Source organism: Aethalodelphis obliquidens, unplaced genomic scaffold, assembly GCF_003676395.1.
Source record: "Aethalodelphis obliquidens isolate GAN/ISIS:26980383/991018 unplaced genomic scaffold, ASM367639v1 scaffold12, whole genome shotgun sequence".
Taxonomy (NCBI): Eukaryota; Metazoa; Chordata; class Mammalia; order Artiodactyla; family Delphinidae; genus Aethalodelphis; species Aethalodelphis obliquidens.
The window spans coordinates 5,374,731-5,400,500 of record NW_020837956.1 but is presented as its reverse complement, the minus strand read 5'-3'; the positions used below and the strand labels follow the sequence as shown (position 1 = coordinate 5,400,500).

The 25,770-nt window shown below is 56.4% G+C and overlaps 1 protein-coding gene across 3 annotated transcripts in view; it reads left to right on the top strand.

Moving 5' to 3' along the window:
- TTC7A (tetratricopeptide repeat domain 7A) overlaps positions 1 to 25,770 on the top strand; it is a 122,726-nt gene that overhangs the window by 86,412 nt on the left and 10,544 nt on the right. For all 3 annotated transcript variants that reach the window (XM_027113180.1, XM_027113179.1, XM_027113181.1), the window contains 4 exons: positions 10,550 to 10,666; positions 14,074 to 14,171; positions 15,889 to 16,023; positions 21,831 to 22,033. In XM_027113180.1, the coding sequence (XP_026968981.1) occupies positions 10,550 to 10,666; positions 14,074 to 14,171; positions 15,889 to 16,023; positions 21,831 to 22,033 (553 nt within the window). The remainder of the gene's footprint in view (positions 1 to 10,549; positions 10,667 to 14,073; positions 14,172 to 15,888; positions 16,024 to 21,830; positions 22,034 to 25,770) is intronic.

Sequence of the window (25,770 nt, the reverse complement as noted above, 5' to 3'; positions counted from 1 at the left end):
CTTTCGTGGAGTTGACTCTTGAAAATCTTCCTGAATTCAGGGATTAGAAAGCAAAGCAAAGAGAATCTTGATTTCCAAGCTGTGGGATGACCTTTAGTTAATGGAGCTTGAGTTTAAAAAGGCAGAAACGTGGTGAGGCAGAGACTGATGGGCCTGCGGGGACAGTGGGAACCTGGCACGGTGGGAACCAGACACCCGAGCAGCTTCCTGAAATCCTGAGGGCTTCCGACGGAGCCCTGGACACATGTGCTGGCCTGGCCGTTGCTGGCCAGTTTGCCGGGGGCCTCAAGGGGGCAGCAGGCTCCCTGTTTGCACCTGGGTTCCAAGCCAGGCCAGGCCTCAGAATGCAAGAGATCCCCACAGCAAGCTTGGAGATGCCTTTGCTGGTCCCTTCTCCAGTCCTGGGATTGGGAGGCTCAGCCGGGAGGGTCACGGGGAACAGGCCACTGCTAAGCTTGGTCCCTGAAGCCATGGGCTCCGTGGGGCGCTGGTTTTAGGTAACAGATTCCTTGTGCTTTAGTCAGGCCGCTTGTAGGGGAGGTCGCCATAGTAACCAAACAACATTCCTGGGCTAATGATGGGAGCTTTCCAATAACCAGCCTGTCAGTCACTGCTCCCACCCCAGACCTGGCAGCCTGCCAGACGGGTTTTGAAAGCCCAGGCTCTTGGGCTGACAGAAAAGGAACAAACTGGTTTGCCCTTCCCTTCCCCTCCCACCCCTCTTGGGTTTCTGGCTAGCCCAGCCCAGGTCCTGGGGGCCTTGGAAGGTCCTGGGGGGAGGGGTGTCGGAGCGCTAGGGAGCTCTCCCCACAGCAGGAGCTGTATGGCCCTCTTGACAAGCCAGAGCTCACCACTTGTAAGCAAATGGAACCAGTCACAGCATCTCCCCCAGAAAACCTGGGCTGTTTTGGAAAATGTTTGAGCTGAGAACTAGGCATTAGCTGGGGCCAGACCGTGACTGAATCCAGCCAAGGCCAAGTTGGCCTCGAGGGTTACCCCTCTGATCTCTCCCTGGCCTGCCTCACCTTTTTCTCAGGTTGCATGTGATAAATTTCTAGTGGTGCATTCCACTGAGCAGAAGGGATCAGAGTCCTGGGGCTTCTGTTAATGTCTCTGACTTAAACCCCGCGTGTTTATTGGACGGTTCTTATTAGGGACTTGGAGTAGATCAAAGGGATGCTTAAAATACCAGCACTCCAGTGAGGGGGCTGGAATCAAAGGTATTAGCACAAACATAGTTTATCACTTTGCCAGGTTCATGAAACATTTTTGGCTGCCACATCCCCTGATGAGGACAGGAGCCGTGGGGTAAACTTGCAGGCCATGTGGTGGAGGGAAGTGTTAAACCAGGCGTAATCACTGGCACCGGCACACTCTTCCCCAAAGGTCAGTTCCTCATCGGCGAAACTGGTCTGACATTCAGCATTTCCCTTTGCTGTTGGTTCTTTGGAGCCCTCCTGAAACCTCACTCCACGTGACACTGCGGTCAGAGAGTCTTCAGCTGACACTCCAACTAGGAGGGTAGATGATCTAGGTTACTTTGTTTGGGGAAGAATAAGGAAAGGAAGGAAGACAGATATTTGCAGGTTTCTCCAGAAGGAATTCTTTGTTTTAAAGCCATTTCAGCTCTTTGCTCCCTGATCCTCACGCCTATGAACATTTTCTGGTGGCAGGCACCGTGGCCTGGGGCCCTTGGCTTTCAAGCAAGAGTGGCCCAGCCTTTCTGCCCCTGGGAGAGGGCTCAGGAGGTGAATTCGTGCCCATGAAGTAGGGCTGGCCTCCCCTCTGCAGTGGGTGGTCTTCAGGTCCCCAGGTCTGCTCACTGGGCAGAGATTATAGACCAAGGCCAAGGTGTTTGCTTCTTGGTGTCTTATACCTGGCTGGGAGCCAACTTTTGTTCCATCTGAGGACATGCTTTCCGGAAGTTCTTCCACCCCAAAGTGGTTATGGAATGGCTCTGTGTGGTTTCTGCTCATATCTTTCAAGGTCAAGAATTTGTGTTTGGAGAGTCACCTGGAGGTACCTGGAGGTGACCTGCAGCTGAGGGAAGCTGGGTCAGCCATCGGTCAGCACAGATAAGGCCGGGGATGCCGTGGGCGCAGGCGGCTGTTCTGCGGGTGGGCCAGAGCTTCTGAAGCAAAAAGGCGCTAACTCCTGGATGTGGAAGCTTATGGGCTGTCGATTTTAAACGTCGGATCACATTGAATGAATTCATTAAGAGGTAGAGGATCAGTGTGAACCTTAAAAGGCTGGGGGACATGAGTCAGTGTCATCCTCCAGAGCCAAGGAAAAATTACTGTTTTTTTAGGGCTAAGAAAAGCCGCCATAAGTGTCCCTTGCAAGTTAGGGCTTAGTCTATGGGAAGGTAATAAAGATGGGCCTGACTGCGGCCCTCTCCCTTTTAGGGAGGTCCCTCCTGTTAGAGCTTTAAAATAATATCCTCAACGAGCAAGTGTGTGAGCTTAGCCAGTTAATTGCCCTGGTGGAGTCTCTCCCAGAGGCATGGCATTTAGAGGAGCCTGAGACCTGTGTCCTTCAGCACTTCCCTGGCCAGGGTGAGAGCCAGGTGATGACTGCCCTTGGAGGCGAGGGAGTGGCTGGTTCCTACTCATATATGGGCTGCCCCTCCCCTTCTCCCTGAGCCCCACCTCCAGGCCTTCAGACCTGTCCCTGCCAGTCCAGCCCCAAGGAGTACCTTACCTCGCCTTGCTTCCAAATCCTGCCCATCCTCGGAGACTCCCCTTGGGCTCCACTTTGCCTTGAAGCTCCTGTACTCAGAGCTGAACCACTCAACTGAGTGTCTGATTCTCTTCTTCTGTTTCGTTTCCTAATGGCCTTGGATGTGTTTCTTGAGCTTCCCCGAGAGTGTGGAAGCACCTTTGGGGCAGAGATTATGGCCTGTCCTCTGCCTCCCCTTCCTCCCTGTAGGGAACCCGCAGCTGGACACCCAGCACGCCACTAGACCCCCCGACGGGTAGACCTTACGAGTTGTTTTGTTCGCTGTTCTGGAAGGAGGGAAGGGAACACATGGGGATGTTGGCGCTTACAGCCCTCAGAGCACTCTCATACCCCTTAACCCTGTTTGGTCGTTGCTTTGGTTTGATTTGTGTACTTGGTCTTTACAACCCTCCTGCTCTAAAGGTAAAGACGCTAACGGGAGAGTTAGGGGGTCTCTCAAGGTCAGAAAGCTGATGAGTGGCAAAGCAGGGACTAGAACCCGAGGCAGCTGATTGACTGAACAGCCCTGGTACGCTTGAACCCCAAGTGCTTCAATAATGACAGAATAACAACACACCCGGTGCTTGCTCTGTGCCAGGCACTGCTCTAAGCACTTTCCGTGCATTAACTCATCTAATCCCCTCAGCAGCTGTGGGAGGTGTAGGAACTATTGTTACTCCCACTTTCCAGATGAGGAAACAGAGGCACAGAGGGCTTAAGTAAGCAGCTGTACATAATAGGGGCTAGGTGAGTAGTTAATGACAGGTCATACGTGGACTGAACCGTTTATGAAGTGCTAGGCCTTTTATGTGCATTGTTTCCTCATAACAGCCCCCAGGGTGTAGTGATACCATCATTCCCATTTTCCAGATAAGAAACTGAAGCTCTGAGAAGTTGAAATGACTGGCCAGAGGGTACATGGCTACAAGAAGGGCAGCTGGGATTTGAACTTGGGTCATCAGACTTGGGCCCCGTTTTCCGGGACAAGACCCACTTCCTGTAGAAGCCCACGCTGCATGCAGGCTCTGGCCTCCTGGCTGAGGACTTAGACTTTCCAGAGGCGTGGCCGCCTGACTCAGAGAATAGCCTGCTTTTTCCACTCAATTATGTGTTTTCTATAAAAATAGAACTCTTCATTAAAACAATGCAGCGCAGCCATCAGCTGGAATTACTAATTACCGTCCTTTAAAGAGATAATACCCCTTTTGTGCATTCACCATGCTTGCCGCCACCCTCTCCTCCACGACAGAGGGCCAGGAGCCAGAAACCAGGGCCCCGGAACGCACACGTGGGGCAGTGGGACCAGAGGATAGAGCTTCTGCAGCAGGCTCTGCAGCTTTGGTTGCTGGTCATGGGGACCCCACAGCTTTCCAGGCCTCCGTGAGTCCTTGTGACTCAGCTTTCTTCTTCTGTTATCCAACAAAGATTTGTTGAGTGACATTAGGTGAGGCACTGGGGAGACGGAGATAAGAAAGACGTGGTTCTGCCCCGAGCGTAGGGTCTGGTAGGAAAGACCGGTAATGACGGAGCAGTCTCAGGATGAGGGCTGACCTTTCTTGAGGGGTGGCTGTGCACCAGGGCTGGCTGCCTTGACAGTTTCTGTTGCCCTTAGTCCTCCCAACAGCCCTGCTTGGTGGTGCCGTTACTGTCCCTATTTGACCAACATCCGGTAGAGCTCAGAGAGGTGAAGGCACCTGCTAGGAAGCAGCGGGACCTGGGTGTACCTGCATTGCCTGATGCCAAAGGCCGTGTTTCAGCACGACCTCCTCCTGTTTGCTGGGGAGTGAGTCAGGGGCCAGAGGTGCTTCCCTCAGGTACGCAGCAGGTATCGTGTTCAAGTGTTTACTGCACATGCTGAGTAAATTTTATAGGGAACTTCTTTCAAGGAACGTGGAAGTAAAAACGTGGGCCCGTTGTGCGTGCCTCCCACACAGCCCATGTCCCTCCCTGCAGCCAGCTCTGCTCTGCCAGCATCCCCCTGCCACCGAGAGTGGGGTGCTGGGGTGAGCAGCAGGGAGGGAACGCCGGGGAAGATGGTTGGAGGCCCTGGGTGAGGGGGATGGACGAGATGACCTCTGACCCCAGGACAGTGCTGGCTTAGCCAGAGCTGCTGTCACAAAAATATCCCCCGTTTACAAAATAATTCTTTTTTTAAAAAAAAGGTTTTGGAAAGGCTCATGCTCACCCAGTTCTGAGGAGGCCCACCCTGAGATGGTTCCTCTTCACGGCAGTGGAAAGAAATGATTTGTCTTAGCCTCAAATGGGAATAGCTCCAAGTCTTAATCCTTTTGACAAATAATTAGCAGGCTGATCCCGGCCCAGGAGTTCAAGCCAGGCAGGGCCTGGGAGGAGAGAGAGGAGGCGGGTGCTAGGCCCACCCGAGCTTTCCCCTGGGAACCTCCATCATCAGCCCTTGGCCAGAGCTATCACGAAGTTTGGCAAAGCCAGTGACCTGTGGCGACACCCAGAGACGCTGACCTCGCTGGTGTCTCTCTTCCCCCACTGGAGGAGGGCTGGCCCAGATGCAGACAGACAGACTGACTGACTGCAGGGCTGAGATCGTTCACGGTTCAGCAGGGGCTGGCTCTGTTCAGGTGTGATGGGCACCTGTCTTTGGCCCCAGGTGCTGACGCATATAGGTGACTCGGAAGGTGGCCGGCGTGGGCTGCCAAGGCTCCAGTGGCCGTGAGGGAGGGCGTGCGCTCTTAGAGGGTGGGCCCGTGGCTACACTGGGCCTCCTTGCTAGGAACAGGGTGCACATGCCTCAGCCTTTGGAGTGCACAGAGTGCCAGGACCCGGGACTCTCCTCCCCGCAGCCCAGCAGCCTCACCCCTGCAGTGGGGACAGAGGGCATGGCGTTTACACTGATGCTTGCTCCTTCGCCTTCCCCAGAGAGAACTCTCATCTTTCACATCTGCCTTCAGATGCAATGGCGGCGCTGCAAAGGCGTTCGGCCTTAAAAGACCTCAGTGTTTATTCTGCAGCTTAAAAAACAGGAAGGTGCTTGCAAGACAAGGCCACAGCCGGCCGAGGTTCGTTCACCCCGACCGGGTTGGCTGTGGCTCTGTCCCTCCCTTCTGATCCTCTTCCTTTCTCATGCCCATCTTTGGTCCCAGGAACCACCTGGAGCCAAAGGTGCCACCTGCCTTGCTGAACAGGCCATGAAGCTCTGGGGTTTTCTGAGAGCCTTCAGAGACACCTGGCCTGGACACTGCTTTGGGGGGTCTGCTAGGCCTGCATTTTTAAAGGAATCCCTTCCCTGAGCCTTGGGCAGGCCTGTGCTTAAGGACTTAGTACAGCTGTAGGTTTCTCAGCTGCTGCTTCTGGGTCATCACAGTTCATCCTGCAGGAGTCCCTGGGGCAGACAGGGCAAGAGACTCCACTCCTATTTCACAGGTTTGGAACCTGTGACATGCCCAGCTGGGTAGCAGCAAAGCTGGGACTTTGGCTCGGGTTTCTCACTCCTGGGCCAGTGTCTGTCTACCGAGTGACGTTACAGTGCAGGGTTAGGACAGCAATGTGGCCATTCCTCTTCCGGAATGGCTTTTGTCAGGTCGTTGGAGGGCTGCAAGATTCCAATACCCCAGCCTTCCTGTCTCAGAGACTCTCCTCAGTTGTGCTGTTGGCTCTGCCTGGGTGACTGTCCTCTGGGATGAAGACCCCCAGTCACATGGAGCCAGACGCTTTCATGTCACGTCCAGAACTCCCTGTTCCTCCCCAGGCCTCAGGAAGCTTTGCTTCTGGACAGCTTAAAGTGGAATCAGCCAGCACTTTGCTTGTGGGCTGCGTGAGTCCAGCCCTCTCTGCAGTTCTGAGACATCAGTGAGCAGATTCCTCGCCTGCCTCCTAGCCAGGAGCCAGCAGCGGGACGTGGGGCTGTCACAAGCCGGCTCTGATTCAACATGGGTTGCGAGACGCAGAGCGTGGCTGGAGGGTTGTGACAACACACATTTTCATAGTGTTAAGCTAAGCGGACACCATGTGCTCAGCTCTGTGCCAGGCACTGAGGAGGCAAGGAGGGCACTGACATAGAGGGAGGCAGGGTCCTGTCCTGCAGGCAGTCGTCATCCAGGTGGGGACATGCGGCAGGACACGGGACGAGATAAATGGTAGTTTTGCCATCTATAGGCAGGACTGGCTGCAGACTGTTTCTAGAGTATTTGAATTTTTCAATGCTTGATATGAGTTTATCTTCATTGTTAAAAGCATAAGCCTATGTGGCAAAAAAAAAAGTGTGTTTACACACACACACATACATACATACATACACACACACATACACACACACATACATACATATATGAGAGAGAGTAATTAAGTGCTAACTGAAGATTGTCCTGAGCGTTCAGAGAAGGGCAGGGGTGGCCACGCTTCTTGGAGGAGGACTGGAACCGTTGGATTAAAATTGTGGGGTTTTTTTTAAGTCTCAGAATCCTTTCTTCCGATGACATTTTAGACTCATTCAGCATATAAAACAGGTATGCCAGGGGCTGGGCTGTTTGCAGGGGGCGGGGAGCCCGGGCTTGCCCCCTCTGTTCCCCAGCCCTCACTGCAGCGGCCTCCGCACGGCCCCATCCACGAAGCACGGTGCTCTGATGAGGCTTTGGCCTGTTGGTGTGGACCCCAGCAGCCACAGTGGCACCTAGCGCACTGCCAGCCTCCTCGTACCGTTGTGTGAAGAACTGGGCCACCCATCCCAGCAGATGGGATAGAGAGGGAGACCTGTGCTCCAGCAAGACCAGTGGTTTGGTTGTCTCAGAAGAGTGGCAAGGAGTGGGGTTGTTTGCTGATCCCCGTTGCCAGGCGGAAAGAGTTCAGTGGTGACTTAGAGGCGTGGCCACTGTGTGTGGATGACTAAGTCCCTATGATGTCGTAAAGGCCGTGGGGGTTGGGGTGGGGTGCAGCCCCCATGGGGACGCACAGAAGGTCAGAGGGTGACATCTGGTTAGGAGTTGGCCAGATGTCAGAGAGGAAGGGTGAGCCCCAGCAGGGGCGACAGTGTGAAACAAAGCCTGTCCTGCACGGCAGGGAGCTGCTTATACCCTGTGAGCAGCCCACAGGTACCCAAGGTCACGGGGAGAGGTGGCAGGAATGGAAGGTGGCACGGACAGTCGGGGCAGGGCCCCTTGCTGAGGAGGACGGTTCTGGCAGCGCGGAACTGCGAGGCCAAGGAAATCTCAGGAGCTAATCTGGAGGCTCCCAGGATCTGGGAGTGAGGGATCCAACCGGAGTGTGACTGTCGGAGTGCTTGCCCCAGCCCAGAAAGGATGTGGTTGGGTTGAGAAATTCCGCTCTGGGTCACTCATGCTAATGGAATGTCAGGGTCTGCGTTGGTAGAAGTCACTGTAATGCCAGCTCAGCATTCAGCCGCTTCTGTTCCGGGCACACAGTGTGGCCAGGTCTGCCACGGACCCCCGCTGGCTCTCAGGGGCGCAGGCAGCAGTAGGGGGAAGGGACGGGGCGGAGAGGGCCGAGCTGCAGAGGAGGCCTGTCTGGTGGGATTTGGGGGCAGGGGAATGCTGCAGGGCTGGTCTGCCCAGGGACGGCTCCCAGTGGCCCTGCCCAGGGGAGGTGCAGCCTTGGAGTGGACAAAGCCTGGGTGACCCGACCCTCCAGGGGGAGGAGCTTTCACTCGCACCAACACCTGTTCCAGCCGCAGGCCCTCCTCCTCCCCCATGCTTCTCTTCCCTCCCCCAGCTCCCGACTGTATCTCACCCCACCCTCCTCTTCATCAAACACCAGCCCCGGCAAGACCCCTCATCTGTTCTTTCCTTGCACTGAGTCTGATCCAAAAATACAGCCCTGGATTCTCTGGGCAATTTGTCATTTTTAGCACTGATTGTCACCTTGAAGGCAGAAATTATGTCTTCTATTTCACGTTCCTAAAGCAGAGGCTCCTAAAACTTGTGGAGTGTCGGACCTTTTGAGAGTCCGGGAGAGGGGAGTGGGGATGGCAAGACCAGGGTCCCCAGCAGCTCCCACAGGAGTACTGAGACCACGTTCCTCACCAGGCCCGTGCAGTCTGCACTGCGGGGAACACACTTTCTGCCCTCTGGACCTCGTAGGCCTGCCGGGCGATTCGTTAGTAAATGTTCTAAGGAGGGTGCAGGGCATCCTGAGAATCTGGGAGGGCTTCCTGGGGGAGGTGGGATTTACAGTTGAGCATGGGGGAAGGGATGAAAAAGGAGAGGAGAGGCCATGTGGTGGTGGGGACGACCCTGTGAGCAGGGGCAGAGAGGGACATGGATTTTTGAGGGAAAGTGAGGAAGAAAAATAATACTTGCCCAGAACCCAAACCCTCTCCACCGAAAAGGGGCAAATTCCACCCTTTTAATTCTCTGCCAACAAGTCACAATCTGAGAAAAACAAGGTGTGAGAAGAAAGGAATGGAGTGAAGCCATCCAAGTCCTTTGTGAGGCTGGAGGCCCAGGACTCAGTGCAAGCAGGGGAGGCCAGGGCCCTGACTGAGGGGGAAGGTCAGAGGGAGAAGCCCCCAGATGGAGGCCTGGCCTCCCAGGGTGGGGCCTGCTCTCTGCTGCAGCCTCGGTCACGGGGGTGCACCCTGTCTCCAACGCGGGACTCGGCTTCTGTGATCCGCGAGGGCCTGCGTGCCACCCTCAGGTGGGCCGGCAGCACCACCAGGCAGCAGTCAGATTCAGGGCCTGACACTCGGGTCTGCCCAAAAGCAGTGCCGTGAACGGAAGGGCGTCACTGCTCACCACCCACAGAGAACCAGGAGTCGCAGCCTTGTTCGGGCCTCAGTGGCTCGGCCAGGTTCTCCGCAGGCTGGTGCGCGTCAGTGTGGCTGGCAGTACCCGTGGTAAAAAGATGGCAGTACTTCCATATTGTGGGTAAACAGCCACTGCCTTGACCCTCCCCAGGACCCCAGAGTCCCCAGCAGTTAAAGATCTATTGCTTGGCACCACAGGGCATCCAGACCCCATCCTGGTCATGCTGAGCCAGTGTTCTGCCGGTCTGTCTGTGTCCTGGGCAGAGGGAGGCAGCCAGCCAGCCAGCCCTGCGTCCTGCCTCCCGGTGGGCCAGCACTTTCTCTGTCTTCCCAGGCCCTCTCAGGGCCACGTCCCCACTGCTTTTACCCCAGAGGACTTCAGGGTTGGGGGTTGAGAGAGATTCTAAGCGGTGACGGAATAAGACTTCACGTCACTTTCATCCTATTGAATGTATAAGGAGGGCTGGCAGTTTGGGGCTATCCAGGGAAGAATCCTTCGACAGAGTAAAACCTGACCCTCCTCAGGTGTACAGGGTCAGGATACAGTTTGCATTCAATTAGGAGATGTTGCCTGCTGGGGAGGCGGAAAGCAGAACCCTGTGCCCTTCTGTGACCTTTTCACCAGCCCCTTGCTCAGCCTCATTCCTTGAGTCGCAGTTTGCTTCTGGGTCTGTCTCTTATATAAAGCCCCGTCGTGGGCCTGGTGGGCCATATAAGTGAAAAGATAGGCACGTGTTCAGTGAGGATGCTGCGGAGCTGAGGGTGTGGAGGGAGAGGAGGGGCAAAGAAAGCAAGGCCGTAACCGCCCTGGACAGTGCTTCAGAGGCTGGCCGGGCTAGTACACCATCGGGACAAGCGTGAGCGACAGGGACACTGGTGAATGCAGAAGAGTGCTCTGCGCTTTGGCAGAGAGGATGGAGAAACTGAGGCACAGAGAGAACACGTGGTCCAGGGATACAGCTGAGGCCACTGTGCTTGTGGGCACTCTACCTTCTAAGGGCTGGGGAGGTGGGCAGGATCCCTTGGGGTTCCACCCTGGGAGGAAAGCCAGGGGAAGGGGGCCCCCTCAGGCATTCTCACTGCCGTGCTGTCTCCCCACAGCCTGATGTTCACCAAGGTGAAGCTGGAGCAGATACTGAAAGGCCCAGAGGAAGCCCTTGTGACCTGCAGACAGATGCTGCGGCTGTGGCAGACCCTGTACAGCTTCTCCCAGCTGGGGTGAGTGGTGGGTCCCTCCAGATGGAGTTGTGAGGCGGTGGTTGCCAAGGCAACAGCACACAGCTGAGTGCCCATGATGCCTGGTGGGTGGAGGTGGTGAGGATGTTTGAATGAGGGAATGGGACTTGCTGCTTCTGGGGCCTTTTACATCCCTGCTCTAATTTTAACCTTTTGACAATCCTCGATGAAGGACAGAAAGAGGCTGTTTAGGAAACTAAAGTTCAGAGGGGTAAGAGGGAAGAGAAATCATTATTAAGCATCTCCCCCATCAGCTGCTTTTATCTTATCCACTGTCAGATGTTACCTCACCCCAGGGGGTAAACTGGGACTCAGAGACCTTATATAACATGCCAGAGCCGCTCCTGTAAATGGTAGCAGTGGAGCTGGAACCTGGCTCTCCGGAGCCCCAGCCTATGGAGCCTGTCACTTCTTTCCTGGTTCCATTTGGAAGCTGGGAGAGGAGGGGAGGAAGAAGCTGAGTTCTAAAAGGGCCCCCCACTCCTCCCCACTCACCCACTGTCCCCACACATCCCATCTCCTTCTCCAGTTCCCAGCCCAAGCTCTGGGCTTCTCCTGGGCCAGAGCAGGGCACTCTTGTCCAGGCTGAATCTGCAGAAAGTCTTTGCTCAGACCTTCTGGGACACCAGGGCTCAGCCAATACAGCCCAAAGCAGAAATGGGCCTCATTTCCAAGTGGGGCGGTGCACTGCCCCTTCCGGGTCCCTGGTACCACCTCCTCCCCTTGTCTGGCTGTGTCATCTCCTCAAGGGGCCCCACTCTGGTAGGTATATGTATTTTCACAGGGACCCTGGCAGCCCAGCAGCCTCTTAGAATCCCCAGAGGAATATCTCTAAAGGTGCAATTTACAGAGGAGGCCTCAGGATAATCTGATGGAATAATATCCTTGGGCAGGGTAGGGTCGGCCCTCTCTCTGCAGGCCTTTGGGCTTGGGAGATTCCAGGGCCCAACAGGACCGGTGGGTGGAAGCTGCCAGCAGGCAGCTCTGGGGTGAGGGACTTTTCAGAAAGGACATGGGGAACCACCTGGCAGCTGGGTGCTGTGAGGGTGAGGGCCAGACTCTGGTGTGAGTGGGGCCCACATTTGGATGCCCCTCGCTCTGCCACTCACTGGCTGTGACAGGTCCCGCAGGTGCACAGCCTGGCTCCCCTTGCAGAGAGGAGCTGTCGCCAGAGCTGGCAGAGAGCGCCTCTTAGCCGGGTGGCCAGCTGCCTGCTCATCCAGGCGATCATGATGGGGCCCCTCTGAGCTGCAGCCTTATCTCCAGCGTGTAGGGCTTAGCCTGGGCCCCCACTGCGGGAGCAGCAGAGCTGTGAAGCTGTCAGGTGCTCTCCAAGATGGGGCGGTCGGGTTTGCCTTGGGGTCTTTTCAAGTCACCACCCGCAGCCTCATCTCTGGGGAACTCCCCGGCAAACGGCCCCTGGCCCCCCCAACCCAGGGTGGAGCAGAGCTCAGCCCGGCCAGCTACCTGCAGGCAAATTGTTGGGACCAAAGGATTGGATCCAGTCCCCTCCTGGCTTGCCCAAGAAGAGGAAGCATTCTTTCTGAACCTGGAGCCACAGAGCAGAAACTAGGGCTTGTAAAATCTGGGCTCGGGCAATCAAGGATCAAGGCCAGAATCCACAGCCTGAAGGTCTGGCCTGCCCCGCCCCACCCTGCCGGCTCCACCTCCGCTCTGCCCCCTGGCCGCCTTCCTCTGCTCTGCCTGGCGCCAGCCCGCCCCTCCAGGAGGCTCCAGTGCCCGGCCTCTGATGGCCCAGCACAGCCCTCTCTCCATCTGGGTCTTTGTTAAACGCTCACCTTGGACTGTCTCCTTCCATCTGGCTGTCAGGTTCTTCAGGGTAGGGGCCTAGGACCAGGAGGCAAGAGGTCCCCAAGATGAGCTGTTTCTGGAGCCCTAGGAGAGCCCGCTTCAGGACGAGGAGCTGTGTCTGTGCATCCGCTCCAGGCCAGCACAGGCTGGGCACCTGCCCACGTTCTCATTTAGTCCTCACAACGACCTCATGAGGTGGACATTCTCATACTCATTAACTGCACAAAATAACTGTGATCATCTCAAGAAGAGAGGGCTAAGATCTAGAAAGGTTAAGCAGCTTTGGTGAGGCTCACATAGCTACGGAGGGCAGCCCCGTGGCTTTCCCCCAGTGTCCCTGGCTCTTTTGCCCTGCACTCAGGTGCCTCCCAGGAATGAGAAGTGGGTGTGAGAGGTGGGAACCAGCCCGACCAACTGTGTTTCTGTGGATGGTTTCCTCTAATGCCCACAAAGATGGCTGTGCACCCAAAGAACCAAGTTCAACGTGAACCGGAGTTAGGATGGCAAGGATACCCCGGCTCTGGCGTTATTTGTGGGACCATCGTCTTGGTGCCCCTCTGAAGGGAGGAGGCCTCTGGCCCCCAGCTGGGCCTGCCTTCTCCTCTCCTGCCCTTTCTGCCTCAGTCCTCTAAGCTTCCCCAACCAGCAGGTTCAAGGCCACAGACCGCCCCCCCCAGCAGGGGGCAGGGGCTGCCTGGGGGCTGTGTGTGCTCCAGGATGGGCACAGGCAGTTGTGCTGCCTTTCTGAGCTGGTGGTCCCCCCGCATCCCCACTCTTGAGAAAAGAGGAGCCTCCCTAGCCCTGTGGGAGCTGCAGGGACCTGGGGAATTGGCGGGGCTTGTTTATCTCCCACCCTCGGGCCCCCTCTGGCTCTTCCGGGGCCACCCTGGCAGCCCCGGGGAGGGGGAACCTGAGGCAGGGAGCGGCATCTGGGCCTTCCTTCCCTGGAAGGTAGGGAGCTGCAAAACCAGGCTTCCCTTGGAAGCCGGTCCACAGTGCCTGTGGCTCTCTGCTAGACGTTGAGAGGGTAACGAAAAGTAGAAGAGGGAATAGATGGATGGGAGAGGTTCTCATCCTCGGCGTACGTGGTGCTGGGATCCATGCTGATGGAGAGCAGAGAGGGAAGGCAGCGTGAGGGCAGGGGAGCCACAGGAGGCCTCTGGATGGATGTTGGCCCTCGGGCTGGGTTCTAAACAATGCAGGGTTTGGGTGGACCGAGAACATGCTTGGTGGCAGCGGCATGAATAAGCATGTAGCTTTGGAAGCAAGATGTGGCAGCGTTAGGGAATAGCGAGGAGGCTGACAGCCCCACAGGCACACAGCGGGCACCCTGTGCGTGTGTGTGATCAGGACTAACATGTCGGTTTAGCATCTGGGGTGAGCCACATTCTAGCATCCCAAGCCTGAGCTCCGATCTGGCCTGCTGCTCTGGTTGTCTCCATCCTTCCTAGTGGTCTTTGGCTCTGTTCTCGGGCCTGAACTCTTCAGCCCCGGAGCCTGCCTGGCATAAGGCTCCCCTCATTCTCCATGCCAGCCCCCTCCGCCTCACCGGGGCCTGGCCCTCCCTTACCTTCCAGAGGCCTGGAGAAGGATGGCAGCCTCGCCGAGGGCCTCACGCTGAAGAAGCAGAGTGGCATGCACTTGACTCTGCCCGATGCCCACGACGCAGACTCCGGTAAGAATGTGCCCTGTGGGCAGCCGTCCACGTGAGCCCGCAGCTCCCTCTCCCAGCCTGAGCATCTGCCCGCCTGGTCAAACCCACCCCACCTCCTGCCAGCCGCTGTGCTAAGGGGCCTGTGCTACCTCGGGCCTCTTTAGGGCCCATCTTGGCCGGATGGCTGCTGGCCCTGGGGCAGGAAGTGGGCAGCTGGCGTAGGCGAGCGAAGGACCCCACCCCCTGTGTGGGGAGTGAAGAGAGTGGGGGAGACTGGGGTGGAGAGGGCGCCGTGGAGCACGGAAACCGTGTCCCCTTAGGAAAGCTCCAGGCCAAGGTCTGCCGTGATGATGTCCACCATAGATCCATCGAGTAGAAAGGAAGGGCTGAGCTTCTGGTTACAACTGCAGACCCAAAGCTGACTTGTTTCCTGGAAAAACTCATCCTGACGTCCACGACTTGTGACATTCAAACAAGTTCGGGATCTGCAAACTTAACATGTTTTAACCCAGGACCTGATTAAAGCAAACACCTTCCTAAAACACAAGCAGAATTAGTCACGGGAATGGAAGCATCAGGGAGCTGTGTTTGGTGGCATTGCTCATCTTTTCCACTCCTGTGGCGGTGAACCAAGTTGTGCCTTCGTTGTCAAGTGATGGAGCGGATTTCCAAAGCCACGCCCAGCACCTGACTTGAGAGGCAGGTCTGAGGATTGCTGGGCTGGACGTGGAGCTGCGGACGCCAAGGAAGCAGTGGTGACGGAGAGTGTAGCTCCCTTGCAGTTAGAGAGGGAAGGATCCTGGACAAGGTTATTAGGACTCTGTATACACCCGCCTTATAAACTGAAATCATCTGTGGTTTGCCCTGAGGTGTCCTGAGTTTATTGGAGCCTCTACTGCCTCTGAGAGAGAGGGAAAAAAGTGCTCGCATTTCACCTGCACGTGAATTGTAAATGTCAACGGCTTATATATCCCGGACAGGGACCCATGTCACTCTGAACTGCCACATGGAGAAGTTCTCCAGAGGGCACAGGGTCTGGCCTGAGCTGCTGCCCAAGGATCCTTCACAGCCCAGCCACCAATGGGACCTTTCTATCAAGAAATAATAGGCACTTGTGAAAACAGGAAGTAAAAATGTAAAAGGAAGAAAGGAAAAGTCGTCCGTCAGTTCATCACTCAGACCTTAATAAATGGCCTTTCAGACTTGCGGAAACATGGCCATATTTTCTTGTTTGTAAAAATGTGATCATACTCTTTTGCAATCTGCTTCTTTTTACCAAACTCTATAACGTCAGCCTCTTTCTGCATCGATACCCATATTTATGCATCGTTATTTTAATGACTGCATAGTCTTGTATGATTATACTCTCACTTATTTTTAATCAATCCCAGTTGGCAGACAGTCAGGCCATTTCTGTCTTCGGTATCCCAGGCAGTGGTAGAATGCCCGCAGTTGCCGACATTCATGGTGTTCTTCCCTAGTGATTAACTCCTAGAAGTGGGCTCACCGCCTCACCGCCTGATTGCCCCTCAGAAAGCTCCTCTCTCCGGCCTGGGTGAGGGTAGGAGGTGGGCCCCTCCTAGTGCGTCTGTGCGCTGTTTAGCGGCTGCTGGGCCAGGCTGCCCTGCCCTGACACGGCGTGCCCTGTCGGTCCCGAGGGGCTGCGCAGCCTCTGTCCTGGGGCCTGCGGTGGGGCACTCGGACTCTGTGGCTCAGCCCCTCCCACCTTGCTCTGCAGGTTCTCGGCGGGCATCGTCCATCGCAGCCTCCCGGTTGGAGGAGGCCATGTCGGAGCTGACCGTGCCCAGCTCGGTTCTGAAGCAGGGCCCCATGCAGCTGTGGACCACGCTGGAACAGATCTGGCTCCAGGCTGGTGAGTGTCCCCAGCCCCCTGCCTGCAGGCCACCAGGGCCCCCTCTGGCTCCTCCGGGTCTGCCCTGGCAGCCCAAGTTCGGGGAGCTGTGTCCTGAGGAAAACTAGTTAGGACTCAAACCCCCGAGAGCTCATGGGAGAGCTAGAGCAGAGGCGAGATGTGGTGGCCCCAAGAAAGCGAGGCCTGGTGGTCAAGTTCGTTGAAGGCAGAGGGCTGGTAACCCTAGGGTTGCCGTTCGGGTGACAATCTCTCTTAACAGCTAGTGGGCACCGTTGCCACCATGGAGTTTGAGGGTCTGTTAGTACTGGGGAGGCCGGCGGCTTCAGAGTTGCACGGCTCACTTACTGCCTGTCCTGATCTAAAATGAGCTAGTGTGTGTCAAGCAGTTAGCACATAGGAGGTGCTCGGTAGATGGTCCTGGGCTTCTGTCGTGTCCACTATAGTGACGGTAGAGGCAGAGGCAGCGTGGTACCCCCAGCGGTGAGGTTCCTTGATGTTTGGCTAAGGGATGCTGAGGAGTGACTCGCTGAAGTGATAGAAAATTTAATCCCACAGTGGGGTGAGAGGTGGATTAGAGTGAAAAAAGAGAGAATCAAGGCCGGAGATGTACCTGAATGAGATAGAGTGGCAGCAGCAAAAGAAAGAAGAAGGCGGTAGGATAAGTGGAATCCTAAAAATGCACCAGGCCAACACGCTCCCTTGACCCAGGAGTGAAGCGCCTCACCTCTTACTGATTACCCTCCTATCGGCCCCGTCTCCAGCAAGGGGGTGGCGTCGATAGCCCCGAGGGCAGATGGAGAGGAGGCAAAGTAGATATTCCCTTCCTGGGACCTGCGGATTTTGCAAGTCAGAGTTAGAATGTGCTTGTTGATTGAGGATCTAAGGTTCCCCGCTGCATGGATTTCACATATGGACACATTAGTATGCAGGTCGCCCCCGCTCTCCCCTCCACAGGCTCTAAATCTGGGGGGAAAAGTTGGACCAGGATTCACAGAAAGACTAGACCGGGAAGCATGTTAATAATGCAAATATTGCCCCAATTAGCACATCAGGCTCCCTTAGGATGCTAGGGATATGGGGCTGTGCTCCACCGTCAGCTTGTTACATCTGAAGTAGGAAGAGGAACTTTGAGAAATCCAGAGGGATAACAAACAAGGCCTTAGTCTGGTTCAAGATAAATTGCATCCCAGTCTGTTTTGGCAGTAAGTTCCGTCATTAACCCAGTCTTAGGTTGGTTAACGTTATATCCTTCATCTCCCAACTGTCATTCTCCTCCCCTCCCTCTGCAAGCCTCTTTCCCATTCCAGTCTGATGTGAGAAGCCTCACGGAGGGTTTCCGCCCGAGAGATGAGTTTCAAAAATGTTGCCTCTTTGCCAGTGGGTTCGTGTGAAAATGGGAGAGGCACCCGGCCCCATAGATGCTCCAGGATCCTGAGTGTCAAGAGATGCCTTCCAGAAGGGCAGGATGGCCCAGCTTTCTCTCTCACTGAAGCTCATGTCTCTGGGAGCTAACAACGTGCTAGAGAGAGGGAAATAGGTGTAGGGAGAGTTCCTGGAGGTCCAGGGGCTCACAGGCGGCTGTGGGCTTCCCCTGGGTCAGGGGAAGTTAGCCCGAGTCCCAGCTCCCAAATGGCAGATCCACACTGTTTGGGCTGCCCTGGCTCTTTAGGTGGCCCCGAAGGTGGAAGCTACCCCTGCTGTCGGCTGGGCAGACTGGGGACCTGGGGTCGGGCAGTCAGGGCTGTGTCTAAAGAGCGTATTTATTATAAAGATACAGTTGAGACGGAAGCTACGTCTGACCCTTGGTCCGACAGGCTCCTCTAATTCTTGTTTCCTTCTTTCCTCCTCATTCTTCCCTTATCTTCCTCCACTCTCCATTCTTTCCCAGCTCCCTGCCCTTCTCCAGCTCTGGCCTTCTGTGCCCGCTTCCCATGGCCTCTTTTCCTTTGCTCCTGCCTGCCCTTCTCTCCTCCTCTCTGCCCGTCAGCCCCTCCTCCTGAGTCCGTGAGGAGAGCGCTCCCGGGGCAGGAAGCCGGGAGCCCAGGCCCGTGCAGCCCTGACATCTGTGTGGCCTGAGGAAAACGGTGCCCCTCGCTGCATCCCAGGGATGGAGGGTCTCAGACCAACCCGAAAAATCCCTTCAGACCTTTGCGTTCTCTGTGTTACTCTCCCGGCCTTTCTCCCTTCCGGGCCCCTGCTCTTCTCTCTCGTTCCTCCTCCCCCACCCTTCCTTCTCCTTTTTTCTGGGCATCCATATGTCCTGAGGGTTTGCTCCATGGGGAACTGCTTATTTCCTTTAGGGGACAGTTTGGGGGACCCCTCCTGGGGCTCAAGGTGTATTCTTTTTAGGGTCTAACCTTCTCTCCTGCCCTGGGGGCCCCTGCCCTTTTAGCTCGGGTGGTCCCCCTTCCTTTCTGGGGCCTCACGGAGGGCCTCTAGGAAGCGCATCTCCCCTGGCGAGGCCCCTACAGGCCTTAAGCGGGGCCCTGGGCCCTCCCTCACCCTGCTTCTCAGCTCAGCAGCAGCGAGCGAGGCCTTCCTTCCTGCAAAGAGGGCTCGGCACTGGCAAGACGGGCAGGAAGACTGCAGCCAGCGCTGGGTGCAGGGTTAGATCAGGATGCCTCAGAAAAACATCATAAAAGGGACTGTTGCAAAGCTCCAGGGAACAGATGTTTTCCATTTGGGGCCTGCTGAGAGAAAGCACAGAGGAGGGTGGGTGGAGAGGATGGAAGGAAGAAGAAAAGCCGAGACAGACAGACAGGAGAGGAGGTCAGGAGCGGGCAGAGAGGGAGACGAGAGAAGTGAAAATCGGAAGGGAGGGGGAGAGAGAAGGAACCAAGGGGATCAGAGAGGGGCCTCTGACACGGAGCGGGCAGCAGGGCCCCTGTTTGCTGGAGGAGTGACCTCGACTATGAGAATTCAAGGGAAACCCAGTAACAGTGGTTGCTCATCCAGCCCTGGCCAGGGGAGGCCGGGATGGGTGTGGGCACCTCGGGGCCCTGGCAGCCGGGACTGGGACATAGAGGATCGGGCAGTGGGTGGGCACCGTGCCACGTGGCTCCTGCTGCAGCCGAGGCTGGCTGTCTGGGGAGCACCAACTGCCCAGGGACGCTGAGGCTAGGAAAAAGGGGTGCATTGCAGCCCCCAGACCTGTGGGCCTGTGTGTAGGTCAGGGACCCCGCCCTGGAGGCTGGGCCTGGCAGGGGCTATCCATAAAGCGGCCAGGAGCCCTCACTTCTCTGGCTCTGTTCCGTGTCATCTGGTTTCCTGCCTAACTGGTAATGTTCATCGGAGCAAAGCAGTCCTACCTATTTTTCAGGGTATGTTCTCTGGTGTGGGCCCAGGAAAAGGCCCAGGGCCCCGAGGAAGAAAGAAGGTGGAGGTCCCTATAATTGAAATCTGTTGATGTGAAGGCACTGTGAAGAGTTCCCAAGGGAGGGACCGGGGCCAGCCTCCAGAGATGGGGCTCAGGAGACAGGGCAGCAAGTTGTAAACAGCTTAATGAGGCGGGCCAGGACCAGGTGGGCAGGTGGGCCAGGCCTGGGGAGGGTCAGCTGGGACAAGGTCCAGGGGAGTGGCGAGCTGGCCTCTGAGCTCAGCTCCTGGCGATGGAGGAAGCAGCCCCAGGGGCTGGTGCAGGACAGGCCTCCCCACGCCCAGCACTCACACCACACACTTCCTTCTGCTTCTCCCTTCTCCTCTGTGACCCTGAGAAGTCCTGCTGCAGTGGGTCCCAGCCCTCTACGTCAGCACAGCCTCCCTTCTCCTCTCTGCCAGTCCAAGTGTCCCTGTGCCTTCAGGGCCTGGCTCACATGCCGCCTCCACCAGGAAGACTTCCCTGACCACACCAGCACAGCTAGCCTGACCCCGTCCGAGCGCCCAGAACACTCAGCGATGGCACTTGTCACTCCGCTGCCCTCGGTCACTCCAGTGGCTTGGTGGCTCAGCTGCTCTGCTTTCCCCTCCTCCTCATGGGAGGGCCAGGCACACGGTCAGTCCTCAGCAGCTGGACATCGGACCCACGTATGAAGGCAGCCGGCGGAGAGCCCCAGGCGGCAGCTCCGGAAGGGAACACAACAGCAGAGCAGAGGAGAGCGAGGCCGAGATAGCCAGCCCTCCCTGCCGGGCCCCAGGTTCAAAGCCCACCCCTCCTGGCCTGGCCTTCCAAGCTTTTCACCGTGGGAATCTCCAGTTCAGGCCATCTCTGAGGACAAGAGCCTGTGCTTCTCTCGCACCTTATCATGGGAACCTGGCTCCTCTGAGTTTAATTAATTCTCTGATTCTCCCAAATTCTCTACTCCAGAAAAGAGAAAGAGTACCCTGCTCAGAATGCCTTCTGCAGCATTCAAGCTACTTTGATTACAGTGGACCTTAGGCCACATCCATGCTGAGTGCCCCCTGTGCTGTGTGCTACAGTCAGGGCCTTAGGCCTCCTTCCTGCTTCTTGTTGGAACCAGAAGACGGGCTGCCTGGGCCCAGGTCTTCCACCTTTTCTGGGAGCTTTCTTTGGGGAGTCTGTTATCCGCTCCCAGCCCCTGGACCTAATCTGAACTCGTGTAACCTCAGCTCTCGGCCTGTGCTGGGAACAGCTCTTGGCAAAGCCCCCAGCCAGGCTCTGCTTGCCCTTCTGTGCTCCCTCCCATCTGTGCGGGGCAGCCAGGCCCGCGCTGCCACGAGACGAAGGCTGAGTGGGCTGCGAGGCACCTCCGGTGCTCCGCGCTTCTGAGGGTGCCTCCAGTAGGTGTGTACCTGTGCAGCGTGGGTTTGAAATGCGCGTCTGTGTGGGTGGGCCCGCAATTGGAGAAACTGCCCTATTTTCTACTGATCTGGGGGAAGAAGGCAAACTGGTTGTGGGGCGGATCTTCCCCACCTGTTGGTTGAAGGGCGTGTGCATCCCTGATTCCTCTCCATGCGACAGAAAGTCCCAAGTTTGGAGGGAGGCCGGGAGCTGCCCCTTCCAACCGAGGGACTGGGGTGAGGCCCCCCCCCCCCCCCCCCCCCCCCCGGGGGGGGGGGGGGCCCCCCCCCCCCCCCCGCTCAGCCTGGGGCACGGGAGAGTCTCCCTCCCAGACTCCTGAGGATTAAATGAGAGGAGATGCTTGCTTGGCCCACGGTCAGCTCTCAGTAAGTGCAGGCGGGTTTGTAGCTCCTCAGCGTGAGCCCCACCCCTGCCCTCCACGGGCGCTCCCTGGGCCTCCTTTCTCCCACCCCTCCGTGGTAGCATCACTTGGCTGTCCTCGTCCTGACCACGCAGGTGGATTAGCTCTTTAGTCAGCAGCCCTCCTTGGAAAGCGACCTCATCTGCCTCCCGCCCCCTGTTCCCAGATACGTGATGAATAGGTGAAGTGACGGGACAGAAGAGTCCCCCGAGCAAATGCTTAGCTGCAGGGGATCCCACTCGTGCCCCCACTGCCAGGCTCTGAAGTCAGACAGCCCCCTGCAAACCCTGGCTCCACTGCTTACTCTCCCTGTGGCCTTACGCGAGTTCCTCACCTTCTCTGTGCCCGTATCCTCCTCCCTGAAGTGGGTAATAGAAGTGCGTTGTTCACATAGGGTTTTGTGAGGGTTGGTGGAGTCGGACCGCGTGTAGCACAGAGCATGAACTTGACACAGAGTGAGCGCTCAGAAACCACGGCCTGGTGCTACCGCCGCACCCCAGAGCGAGCCAGTCCCATGCTGTGTCTCGGTGGGGTGGTTTCCATCACCCAAGACCAGTTCCTAAACTCCGGGGGCTGATGGTCGGATGCGGGAGGGGGCCGCTGCCTCTGACTTTTCCCACAGCCTCACCTGCCCGTCTCGTTTCACAGCCGAGCTGTTCATGGAGCAGCAGCACCTCAAGGAAGCAGGCTTCTGCATCCAGGAGGCCGCGGGCCTCTTCCCCACATCACACTCGGTGCTCTACATGCGGGGCCGGCTGGCCGAGATGAAGGGCAGCCTGGAGGAGGCCAAGCAGCTGTACAAGGAGGCGCTCACGGTGAACCCCGACGGCGTGCGCATCATGCATAGCCTGGTGAGTCAGCCCCACACCCGCTCCGGAGGCCTCGGGGCCCCCTCCCTACCCCGCAGCCTCCACTGCCTGCAGCGCCTTGCTGCCACTGTTCCCTGCTGTCCTTCCTGCTCTGCTGGGAGAACAGAGACTGTTCTCTGTTCTTGTAGAGACAGGCCGTCCCCCTTCAATCAGAGCCTGCCTAAGGGGATGAGGAGAATTGGTTGATTCTTGGTGACTCCCTTTTGCTGTGTTTCTGTCAGGCGATCTAGCCCCAGAGGTTTTCACTGTTACTCATCAGGTCCCTGCCCTGGAGACTCTAGGCAGATACCAAAATGCGTTTTTTCGGGGGTCCCCAGGCCCTCCCTGATCACGGGGCTGCCTTGCCCTTTTGAGAGGAGCTCCATGCCTCCTTGTGGGATTCAGGCGATGTTTTGGGGTGGGCTGTCATGTCAGGCCTGACTCAATCAAGCACACATTGAGAATGGCCTCGGGGTGCTAAGAGGGGCCGGCAACCCCTAATCCTAGGACACGGAGCCCAGGACTTGGGTGCCCAGGGCTCGGTGACTCTCCTGTGGGAAGGTTCAGAGGCTGGGAGCAGGATGCTGGTGCTTTTGTCCTGGCCTTGCCATTCTCTTCCTGGGTGATCACGGGCAAGTCAGCCCCTTCTTGGAACCTCAGTTTTACTCACCTGTGCAATGGGGATTCTCTGGTCCAAGAAACATCTAACAGGTGGTATAGCATACCCTAAGGAAGACTGTTTTTCCTCGCCTTCCTTATCTGCTTTCAGAGAGCAGGTATCAGGATAAATGTCGTGATTGAAAGTGTACAGGCCTGCATATGCACAGTGATTTCTGAAGTATAATTTAGGAGCCCGCAGCAACACAGTCTTTCCCAGTCCCAGGGTCTGGGTTCCACCTCAGATGTCTCACTTTGAGAGCTCTCTGAGGAGAATGGCCGTGAGGGTATCACTGGTGTCTGCCCCATGGAGAACACAGAAGCATCAGGAGCATGGCTCCAGGTGGCTGAAGGATTATCATTGACAAAAGGGGTCTGCTTTGTTCGTGAGTAGAAGCTACGAGGAGTTAGACGTCAGCTCAGTGTCAGGAAAAACGACTTAACTCTTGGCATAGTCCAAGCACAGACTCATGAATCAACTGGTGAGGATGTTGCCCAGAGAATGTAAATATCACATGTGGGAGGAGCTGGACCAGGTCATCTTCATAAGGTCCTTGCTAACCCTGAGAGTCCTTGAAAACAGACCAGTACGGAGATTCCCATCTCAGCCTGATCTCTTAAAGGATTTCTAGCTCAGGCCCACGTAGCAACGTCTTGGCCTGGTCTAGGTTCCCTCCACATGACGCCATGTTGCCTTCCCGTCGGCTCAGCAAATGTTTGTTTCTTGCAAGGCACATCCTCCTTCCTCCCACAATTCAGACATTAGCTCCTCTGATAAATGCCTCCCCGGAGGTCACATCCAGAAACTTGATTAGGGATCTGCGAGGGGGGATGTGGGCTCTTGTCGTTAGGCCTGCAGGCAGGCAGACGGCTGCCTTTCCCTGTGCTCGTGGATATGAGCCTGCCGTCTCGGTCTCGAAAACCCGACCAAATCCAATAACAAGTACAATTTTGAAGCAACATGTACCATTTTTCATTTATGCTTATTATTGTTTGTAGCTATTTTCCTAAAACTGAAGCAGTTTGCAAGGGTGGGTTTCCATGGTAACTGAATAAGTTGTCCGGAGTGGCTCCCTACAGATGTTTCTGAAAAGGTCCCTTTTCTCTTCCTGGGGTGCCTTGCTGATTTGATATAATCGGAGAAGGGACTGCCCACTGTTAAGTTACAAGCAACCAGAGGGGCAGTCGGCTCCAGCGTGGGCAGCCCATCCCCTTTCCACACTCTTGTGTTCCTGCCAGCATCCCACACATATGCATAAAGAATAGCAAATTTCAAGCCTGGGGAAGACTTACTAAGCACTGTTTTCCCAAAGACATGCGAACACTTTGGCTCGTTAGACTCCAGTGTTCCCTGAGCTAAGTGTCTTCCCCGTACAGTCCTCAGACTCAGGACATCTGGAATCTAATCCCGGCTCTGGCCCTAATTCACTTGGGTGATTTAGGAAAAGACACACTTAACTTCCATGCTCCTGATGTCTCCTTTTATAAATGAATAACGAGCTTCATCGTTACTAGACCAGTGTCGTTCTAATCAAATGAGGTGACGCATGTGAGAGTGCTTCTGAAAGTCTGCAGTGCTATATCAGAAAAGACAGAACACGCCACCCGCCACACCGTCCAGTCCCTCGCCCGGGACAGACGTCGCTTATCGGTCACAGCATTTTTTTCCCACTGAGCACAGAGGGGATCTTGGGATCTTTTTCAGCATGGTGTACTGCATGATGGGAGTCACTCCCCGTCGGTCTAAGTCAGCTTGGCCCTTATGTAAGGGATTCACAAATCTAAAAATAGTAGCGCATAAGAGAGACACAGCAGTCGTCTCAGCGTGAGGCTGCTGCATCCTTGGAGAACTATCCAGAAAAAGGAATATGGAGGGGAACTGGTAACACACCCCCACTGGAGTCGTTGCCAAGGCAGGTTCCCAGGGAGGACATCCTGGCCTTGCTATTGCCACTGTGGCTCTTGGAGGACATCGGCCTCTGCTAGGCACGAGGGGAAGGAGACACAGCCCTCCCCTGAGAGCACGGCCACCCATAGCCTGGTCTGGAAGAGCTCTGGGCTCCTCAGTGAGCCCTCTGATATAGTGGCTGAGTCCCACGCTCCGAGTTCCGGAGAGAGGAGGGCAGAGATGCACTCGGTGAGCTGTGTGGGTGCCCGGTTCTGCCCTGCAGTTCTTGGGCAGGATGGTCCAACACCAGGGGGCCGGCCTTGTGGCCTCTCCCGGGCTTTGTACATGGGACAGGAGATCTGGAGACAGGCTGGAGGAAGCCTCTAGGAGGGGAGAGTTGTTGTTTCCAGGAGCCAGGGTTCAGGCTTCCAAGAACATGAACTTCGGCCCAGAAGCATATTCTCTGCTCTTCCTGTCCTTCTGCCCTCCCGGCCCTGGATGTGATGGGGACATTTCCATGGTTCCAGCTCCACCCTGGGCTCAGCTCAGGCTTTTCCACCCAGATCAGGCAGGAAAGAGACACGTCTTTGGCAGTGCTGTGTCAGCAAAGAGTTCCCGCCGCGCGCACAGCAGCGTCCCTGAGGAGTCTGTGCCGTCAAGCCCCGATCCTGCAGGCTGCCACCTCCACCAGGCTCAGGGATGGCCAGGTGGCTTTGGGAGACTGCCAGGTGTGGAAAGAGAAAGACATGCTCTCTGCCAATGGAAATTCCCAGTGAAATCCCAGGAGCAGGTCCCGACAGTCTCTGCCAGCTCTGTCTCAGCCTCCCCTCTAGGTAGCCGGAAACCCCACTCACTCAGCCTGGCTGCTCAGAACTTAATTTACTGGCAGAGAATCTAGTTAAGAAGGGGAAACCTGAACTTTACCTGCCTGTCCCTGAGGAAACCTGAGAAAGGAAGCAGGGTCCTTCCCAAGATCAGCAGAGGAGTTGTCCCTCGGGTGACGCTGTTTTTCAGAGAAGGCTCCATGGGCTTGGCCGAGAGGGGACGTCCAAAGGAGCAGAGATGCTTAGGGAAGGCAAGGAGCCCAGGAGTGACTGATGGAGTCATCAACTCCCTGAGAACCCTCCCAAGAGGGGGCTCCTTGGAGGTAGGTCACCTGACCTTAATGGCAGGAGGGTCCCCAGCCCTGGCCACA